This window comes from Mus caroli, chromosome 5 (assembly GCF_900094665.2).
Source record: "Mus caroli chromosome 5, CAROLI_EIJ_v1.1, whole genome shotgun sequence".
Lineage (NCBI taxonomy): Eukaryota > Metazoa > Chordata > Mammalia > Rodentia > Muridae > Mus > Mus caroli.
Window position 1 is genome coordinate 141,682,466 of NC_034574.1, and position 9,717 is coordinate 141,692,182.

At 44.1% G+C, this 9,717-nt stretch overlaps 1 protein-coding gene across 2 annotated transcripts in view; it reads left to right on the top strand.

Moving 5' to 3' along the window:
* Positions 1-9,717, top strand: part of Mtus2 (microtubule associated scaffold protein 2) — a 346,971-nt gene that overhangs the window by 141,680 nt on the left and 195,574 nt on the right. For both annotated transcript variants that reach the window (XM_029477860.1, XM_029477861.1), the window contains one exon: positions 7,439-7,633. In XM_029477860.1, the coding sequence (XP_029333720.1) occupies positions 7,439-7,633 (195 nt within the window). The remainder of the gene's footprint in view (positions 1-7,438; positions 7,634-9,717) is intronic.

The window sequence follows — 9,717 nt, forward strand, 5'->3', positions numbered from 1 at the left end:
TATCAACAGAATTTTGTCTCCGCGAGAAGGAAGCATGGTTGAAACAGCGGCTGTGTGAGCATGCGCAGAGAGGCTGTGTGAGCATGCGCAGAGAGGCTGTGTGAGCATGCACAGAGAGGCTGTGTGAGCATGCACAGAGAGGCTGTGTGAGCGTGCGCAGGGAGGCTGTGTGAGCATGTGCAGAGAGGCTGAGCTGCTGTTCAATGATGCGAGCATAGCAAAGTACCTGTGAAAGAAGACAAAAATAAAATAAAATAGACCATGACAGTAACTGGTAAGAAAGGTGAAATTAAAGAACAATCTGGCTCAAATGACCTAAATATGCTATAAAGACCCCTCTGCCTGCCTGCGTCCGCAAGTCAGAGGCTGTCTCCTTCCACCTGCTGAAGCGAGCTCTCCTTTCTGTTGTGCTGATGTACAGCACGCAGACTTCCAGCCATTCTCCTGTTTCCATCACTCATCTTGACCCAGGACTGCTGGAGCTGTTGATGGGCACCACCATGTTTGGCCTTTTATGTGTTCCCAGGGATGCAACAGGGTGTTAGGCTTATGAAGCGAGTGCTTTTATCCATTGAGCCACCTCTCTGGCCTCCCCTGCACGGATCTTACAGTCAGCATTTCTACTTTCATTATAATTATTAATGCATATTGATTATAAATATGCTAGGGCTTTCACAGTGACATTTTCTAACATGCAGAAATCATGCTTTGATTATATTCGCTCTGTCAACTTTTTCTGACCCTTCTTTCCCGCTGACATGGTCACTTCAGTCCTCTCTAGCTATTGTTTCCAGATTTTTGCTTTTGAGGCAAGGTCTATCTGTGCCCCAAAGGATGGCCTTGAGTCACCTCTGAGTGTTGAGATCATAGGTGTGTCTGGTTTATGAGGTTCAGGGGTTTGAACCCAGGACTGCATGCGTGGTAGGCAAGCATCCGACTAACCACACCCACAGCCCCCGTCTCTCTTCTTCCGGTCCATACTGAATCGGTTTAGCGAAAATTTTCCTTTTTTAACATTTTAATCTCACTGTCCGGGATTCGTGACAGCTGGACAATGATGGACGGGACTTTATCGATACAGTGTTAAATCACAAATAAAGCGATCTTATTTTGCTCTGTTGAGATTTTGTTTAGTATCGTGGAGCCGCAATTTAAAAGGCGATCTATACAAAAAGGAAAAAGCCCAAACAAATAAAATTCATTTCATTTCATAGGAAGATTTGCTCTCCTCAGAGACTTTATTTTTCAAAGGAAAAATAATATTACTTTGAAATAGCCGCGTGTCTCTCGGCTTTCAGCAGATAGCAAAATCTCTTTTGTTGTTCGAGCAGGAATTTTTTTTTTTTTTTTTTTTTTTTTTTTTGCTTTTGCTTTCTGGCAAAAACTTGTCAGAAAATCGAGCTTTGATGAAAATAAATGAGTTCAGTTCAGCTCCCTTGCACGAGGCCTGGACATTTGATCCCAGAGTTTTGAAAATGTTTATTAGCTTTGAATTTATTTTAATTAGCTTCCCCATTATGTTGGCACTCGCTTGGAAGGGATTTTGATGGGTAAGACAAAACATTTATTGCTCCTCTCTAGTCGAAGTGTTTTTGTAGAGGACACACACTGACAAATCGAATTCTCCAGCCAGTGTAGACCCTTTAAAGGTTTGGCTTATTTTGAATGGACCTAGAAAAGATCCCATGGAGTGAGGTAATCCAGACTCAGAAAGACAAATGTCGAATGATCTCCACCAGAGGCTCTGCCTTCAAATCTTCAGATGGAGGTGTAGTCCCCACCCCTCATGAAGCAAATTTCTCTTAGCAACACACAGAGACCAGTGTAGAAAAACCACAGCCAATCAAAATGCAGAGTTGTGGAGCCCAGTCCCAAGTCATATGTCTACAAAGACTCCTGTGCTTAAGGCTCAGGGATAACTGTGGAAGAGGGAGTGGAAAGATAGGAAGAGCCAGAGGAAGGGAGTTTGCTGTGGGATTGTATCTCCTAGTGATGTCAGAAACCACACCCATAAAGTCTCACCAGCATGACAGCCCAAACATGAGCTGAACAAGAACAAAGACAACAGATAATGCTGTCATGAATTAGGGCCTCAACCCCAGACAAAGAACTACAGGCAGCTAAGGGATGCTAAGAGGGAGGAATAGTCTTCTCCAGGGACAAGCAAGTCAATTGGTTATCCAATACCAAGTAGTCAATTGTACGTATGCTTGTATATTTGTAAAGACAGATGTAGATGTAGATGTAGATAGATGTAGATGGGGAGACAGAGGCAAACAGGTCTCTGAGTTTGAGGCCAGCCTGATTTACATATTGAATTCCAGATTAGTCAGGGCTTGTGTAGTATAAACACCCCTTTAAAATATTATAAAGATACCAATATATATTGAGTATTATGTATCAACATTGCACTTATACACACATATATTATATCAACAGGTAATAAAAAAGGAGGCTATGAATTTGAAAAGAAGCAAGGACAGGTGAATAGGAGTGTTTGGAAGGGTAAGAAAACAAGGAAGAAATAATATTACAATCTCAAATATGAAACAAAAACATCATGCTCACTTTTATTTTGTGTGCATGAGTGTTTTGCCTGCATATAAGTCTGGGTACCACATGCATTCGGTGCCATTAGAAGCCAGAAGAGGTGTCAGATCTCTGGAATTGGAGTTACAGGTGGTCACGAGCTGCCCACGTGGGTGCTGGGAACCTACTGGGTCCTCTGGAGGAGCAGCAAGTTCTCTTCACAGGGGAGCCATCTCTCCAGCCCTGACGAAGATATCAGCATGCCATGGAATAGCATACTTTAGTAGCTGCACTGGGGCAGTAGCGGTAGGCAGAGCTCTGGGTTTGAGGCCAGCCTGGCTTACATAATGAGTCCCAGGTTAGTCAGGGCTTATACAGTAAGATTTTTGTCCCCTCTCAAATATTGTAAAGATACTGATATCTACTGAGTACTAATCAGGATTCTATCTTAAGTCTATGGCTTGACTAGAAATAAAAGTGATTCTAGTTTTTCGATATTTTATTATAAAGCTTATTTTTATTAGCATGCATCAATTATACATAAAATTGGGTTTCATTATAACATTTTCATTCATGCATATATAACATACTTTGATTGTGTCATTCCCTCCCCACCCCCCACCATATCTTCTTAGACTTGTGATGTTGAGCTGTAGTTAACTTCTGACAGAAACAGCTCCTCAGTTGGGCTTCCTTCTTCCCAGCTCGATCAGGCTGGCAACAAAACTAAGATATCTGTATAAAATGAAAGAGAACGCGCCACATTTATTTTCTTCCAAGGCTGACTTACTTCATTGAATATGATTATCTCCAGTTGCATCTATGAAAGTAGCATAATTATATTTCTCTTTATGGTTGACAACATTGCACTATGTGTGTGTGTGTGCGTGCATGCTGTGGTGTGTGTGTGTATGCATGTGTGTGCATGCTGTGGTGTGTGTGTTATGGTGTGTGTGCATGTGTGTGCGTGCTGTGGTGTTGTGCACGATGTGGTGTGTGTGTGTTGTGGTGTGTGTGTGATGTGGTGTGGTGGTGGTGGTAGGGTATGTGTGTGTGTTGTGGTGTGTGTGTGTGCATGTGTGTGCATGCTGTGGTGTGTGTGTGCATGTGTGTGTGTGCTGTGGTGTGTGTTGTGGTGTGTGTGTGTGTGTATGTGTGTGCATGCTATGGTGTGTGTGTTGTGGTGTGTGTGATGTGGTGTGGTGGTGGTGGTGGTGGTGTGTGTGTGTGTGTGCATGTGTGTGTGTTGTGGTGTGTGTGTGTGCGCATGTGTGTGTGTGTGCTGTGGTGTGTGTGTGTGTGTGTGTGTGTGTGTGTGTGTGCATTTTCATTGTCTGTTCCTCTGCTGTTGGACACCTGGGATGGGCCCCCGGTGACCATTATGAACAATGTAACAATGAGCGCAGGAGGGCAGGTATCTCTGTGATGCGTTGATGTGGAATCACAGGTAAACCCCCAGGAACTGTGGCTTAGCTGAGGGAATGGAAGGCAGATTTGTTGCTTCTTGTTATTTTAATCACTCACTTTTGTTTAATCCCCTTTTCATATATTTGTCTCACAAATTATTGACACTTGCAGCAGCTCCACTGTCTGCTACAGAGGTCCAGGCCTTCCCTGAATGAAAATGCTTTGAAGTGGGTTAACCATCACAGGTATCCTGGAGGAAGAAGACTTTGAAAGGCTTTTTAGAGACCAGAGCTTCCTTCTATACATTCATAGCAAATAGTTGCAGAAACACTGAATTCATTAAAAGGACTTTTTTTTCATGCTTGTTTTTCACCAAACATGTTTTCGTGTGCATGTGTGTGCGTGTGTATGTGTGTGTGTTTATTGAAAATAATATTTTCCTACAGTATATTCCAACCATGGTTTCTTTTCTCCTAGCCTCCCCCAGATCTTCCCCACTTACCCACCCTCCACACCCTGCCTTTCTCTCTGGAAAACAAACTGGCAAACCAAAAGCCCCCCAAACAAACCTGAATTTTAAAAAGCACAGAAATATGCACGCATGCACACACACACACTAATATACACAATCAGAAGCTGTAATATGCAAGCAAAAGACCAATCAGACAAAAGAATGCCGAGACAAAGCATTATGAGACCAAAAAAAAAAAAAAAAAAAGAAGTCTACAGAAATACCATTGAGTTCGTTTTACCTTGGCCATCTACTGTTGGGTACAGTGGATATCCTGAAGTGTGGTTTATATACCTGGTAAGACTCCATTGGAGAAAATTAATTTTTCCTTTGTAAGTAGTTGTCAAGTGGAGATATATCCTTCATTAGGGGGCTAGGGGGCTTCTGTATACGTCCCCTCCCAGCCCTGGGGACCCCATCTGGCTTGAACCTGTGCAGGTCTTATGCATGCTGCCACCGTCTCTGTATGTTCATATGGGTCAGTCCTCCTGCCTCTAGGAGACGCTGCTTCCTTGGTGTCTTCCATCCCCTCTGGTTCCTCTCATCTTTCCTCTTCCACACAACTCTCTGAACCCTGTGGGGAGGGGCCTGACGAAGGCATCTCATCTCATCTTTTGAGAAGTGTCCCTTTCCTTAAGTATTTGCGGAATGGGTTGGTTGAGTCTGTGTTTGATATTTTTGAGTTCTTTGTATTTTCTGTATTCTAGACAATAATTTTCTTCTTGGATGGGTGGGTATCTGGCAAAGACTTTCCCCGATTCTGTGGGCTGTCGCTTTGCTCGATGAAGTGTTTGCTATGAAGAAGCTTTTCAATGTCGTGAAATCACATTTCTTGGTTGTTGGCATTATTTTCTGAGCAACCAGAATCCCAGTGAGCAGGTCTTGGCCTCTGCCTGCATCTCCCTACATCTTCTAGCACTTTCAGGTCTCAGCTCTCACACGGAGGTCCTAATTCATCAGGATTCTAGTTGTGAATGCCGGTCCTTCACCTGTTCATCCCTTCCTGGTGTCTGGCTCGCCTCTTGGAGCTTGTGTTTGCATTCTCCTGTAGATTCTTTGTTGTCATAACTACTCCTAGAGAGATGTGGGTGAAGATCTATTCAATCCTGATAGGGTACCACAGCAAAGATTACCCCCACAGCTCTGCGTGGTGAAACAGTGAATTTATTGGGCTTACAGACAGAGGGCAAAGGAGGAATTACTCACAGAATATGAGGGACTGCTAAACAGTTACAGTCACAAAGTTCCACCCTAGCTGGTTATGAATGGATGCTGCACCAGGAAGGCCCACTTCTACTTTAGCCTTCTACTTCCTGTATTCTGCGTAATGGCTAGAATTCCATGTGTGAACCTCTTGATCCTTCCTTCCTTCCCTTGTAGCTCTCAAGCCAAGAGGATTTCCACCTCTAGACGGCAAGGTGGTGAACAAGTTCTCGCTGGAGGGAAAGGCCAAATGACAGCCCTCTGGTTTGAAGCAGGCTTCTATCGTCCTGTATGCCACACAATCCTGCTCGAGGGTTTCTTCTCTGCAGCCTAGCTAGCACCATGCTTCCCAGGCTGCAGGCCGTAGTCCCACAATGCTTGCTTTCCCCTCTCTAAGAGTATATTCACCGAAAGTCTTGAGTTGTCCAGCAAGCCACTTTTTGAACTGATATTCATGGCTGCTCCTGTCAAGCACCCGGAAGAGAGGATGTCCCCCGCTGTCTCTTGCCAGCATAATGCCAGACATCTTTTCTCTCATGCCCACTATTTTTCTGTTCCGTAAAGTATCCATTCTTGAAAATGCGGTGCAGCCGCAGAAGCGCTGGCTTCGTAGCATGACACTATCGTCCTTACCCTCCCTGGCTGGGTACGTACCTGGGAACTAACTTGAAATTTGGACTAAAACCTAAAAACCAGTAACAGGAGAACAACACCTAACACCAGTTTGAATACCTACCAGACTCTATAGTAGGTGCTAAATGTGAGTTACAGCATCATACTTTACAAGAAGATACTGTTGTTCTCAGGGTAAAGTGAGAGCGTGGAGTTTGCCCAGTCAGTCATTGGGGAGTTACACCTCAGAGCAAGAGTTGGAATAAGGGATGATTCAGGGAACATATTTCTGTGAGGCCAATAACAAGGGTAAAGTCCACTGTGTGTTAAACTTAAGGTATATCTTGTTTTCTCAATTGTAAAATAACTTCCAACAATTGATACTCTCTTTCCATTCTGCATCCCAGGCCCTTTAGCCTTTCTTAGGCCTTAAAGTTAGGCTGGTTGTCTGTCCTCCATTCCTGTCTGGTTTTCTGTCCTCCAGTCCTCTCCTCCTCAGACTGTGAGCTTGTCCCAGGGCAGCAGCTGTTGTGACTCTCCCTCCTGGGTCCTCTGAAGTCCTGCCCTTGTAAGTTAGGGTGCCTTTCTCTTAAAGATGGGTTTGCTATTTCACCAAATTCTGTATCTCATGTTCTTCTCAGGAAATGTTTGCTGAACTAAATTACTATCACAGTACAAAGTGGGGATTAGGGGGAAACGTGGAAACCTAGACACAGAGATGTGTGTGTATGTAAACAAGCAACTGTTGATATTAATGAAGCCTCCGCTTGTTTCCAGGTTTCCACTGCACAGATGTGTCCCACATTATGAAACCTCTTTCTGTCTCAAGGCATAACATTATTACGCTATAACTGATTAGGGTAGGATTTGTAGAATAACTGCTATGCTGGAGTGATAAAAGCTATTTATCGTTTATGAAAATCAGACTGAAGAGTTAGAAGAACGATATCTGAGTTCTTGTCACCCTATTGCTTTATTTGTATGATTTAATGAAGTTGCTTGACCCTATCAGTGAAAGCCAAAAAGCATCTTAAAAACAAAGATTGATTCGCTAGTGTGCAGAACTGGAGCCTGCAAGATTAGTTTATTCATGCCGGGATACATTCTGCAACATTCTTTTATCTTGCTGTGCACTGAGAATTTTCCTTTTGTTTTGATTTTGATTCATTTCAACAGACCTCAAGAAAGCCTCCAATTCCAATGCTGCAAAGGCCAGTCTACCAAAATCCGGGCTCCGTCCTCCTGGCTATTCACGACTCCCTGCAGCCAAGCTGGCGGCCTTCGGCTTCGTAAGGAGCTCCAGCATCTCTGCGGTGCCCAGCAGCCAATCCCTGGACAGCGTGCAGCCGGAGCAGAGCAGGCCGGTCACCCGTGAGTGGGGCAAAGGGGCTGAGGAAGTTAGAGGAGATGCCTGTGCCCTGCCAGGGGCTGCCGGCAGACAGAGGATACTTAGGGACCCTGTGTACTGTTTCCTTGGTTAGTGAAGAAAAGAACTTGGATCTATTAACTTGAATCTTAATCATCCACCAAAGAAAAACAGCCTATTTGACCCTCCTTTTTCTCAGTTACAGGGAATTAATACTCCTGTAGTGGACCCAGGCTCAGTTCCCAGAACCCACACTGGGCAGTTTACAAACACACCTAGAATTTCAGATTCAAGCGGGCGATCTGATGCCCCCTTCTGGCCTCCGTGGGCACTACAAGTATACAGTGCACATAAATACACAGGAGCATGCGCGTGCACACACACAAATAATAAAACAAATACATCTTAAAAGAATCATCCTGAGAGACTATTCTTGAGGCCACTCATGAGTGAGTGTCAGGGTTTGCGACCTTAGGCAACTTGATTTGGAAAGATGAGCTAAAACTCACTTGAAATGACTGCGTTTCATTTCTTAAGATGAGCATACATTCCGTTAATTATTAAGTAGGATCTGGGTTCTGTGGACGGTTTGAAGTAGAAAATCACCAGTCCCTTTGGAGGGCTAATCAATGAAAAACGAGGGTTAAAATGAGAGATCCCTGGAATGTGAACTCGATATTGCGCTCATGAGTGCTATAAAATGCATTTATATACATGGCTCACTTGATTATCTGCACCTGACACACATCTTTAAAAGATCAGAGTTGACAAGAGGCGTTATTAATAACTCCTATAGAAACAGCCATCAGCTTGTCTCATGTTCCCCTGGCAAAGAGGGAGTCATTTTTTATTCATGGAGAAAGGAGCCGCCAGTGACCTGGGAGGTCAGGTTCCCGAGAAGCGATTTCTCATCTGAGATTAAACCTTATTGATGTCTGTGCGCAGTCCTCAGCTCCCACCTCCTCCCAGCGATGGGAGTAGAGTACCAACTTGTGTTTCTTTCTTTCTTTCTTTCTTTGGTCTTGGTTTTAAGGAAAGTTGCCTGTTTATGGTTGTTAATATAAACTATAAATCGAAGCTTTGGTTTATAGTGACAAACAATGCCATCAGAACAGCCGCGTTTTTTCATCGCTGTCCCACTTTGCAAAGATTAGCCTGTTTTCCCCCTTTGCTTCTTCTACACCGGTTCAGCACCCATCCCCCTGCCCCCATGCATTTTACATGTAAGTAACCCACATGTGAATGAGCCGCAGGAGTCCTCTCCCTCTTGGGGACGGGAAAGAGAGCTTGCTGATGAGCCTGTGCTGATTAAAGGCTGCATAGCCTGTGACATGTGGTGGAGGAGGGATAGGAGGGCCAAGCACGGGGTTTCTCCTGTGCTGCTGAGAGGGCGGACCTGGCACCCCGAAAGAACCGGTCCAGGCTATTGCTACGCTATTGCTACCGTGTTCCATCTTGTGGCGATTGCTCTGTATCAGAATGACAGCATTCTTCTTTAGTGTAAAAAGCAAGAAATCTGGAGGTGGAAGAGGACAGATTAAAAACGCGATTGGCGAGTTTTTGAAAGCCATTAGCGCTAGAGGAATGAACTGGGAGTGTTTACTGGGTACCTTGCTTTCCTTCCGTGTGTGTTTTAAATCTTTCAAAAGGAGGTTAAAATCCTACCCTCCCCATGGCTGCCTAAAATAACAGCTTTATTGAGGTGTAATCCATACACCATGTAATTCACTCACTTAAAGTGTACAATTCAGTTTTTTGTTTTGTTGGTATATCTAGAGGGTTGTGTAACTTCAGTACACTCAGTTTTAGAACATTTCCAGTATCCCTCCCCGAGAGAAACCTAGCGATCCACTAATGCTCTACCCTGTCTCCCTCCAGTCTCCAGCTCCAGAAACCATTAATCTACTTCTTTCTTGCTTGCTTGCTTGCTTGCTTGCTTGCTTGCTTGCTTCCTTCCTTCCTTCCTTCCTTCCTTCCTTCCTTCCTTTCCCTCCCTCCCTCCCTCCCTCCCTCTTTCTTTCTTTCTTTCTTTCTTTCTTTCTTTCTTTCTTTCTTTCTTTCTTTCTTTCTTTCTTTCTTTCTTTCTTTC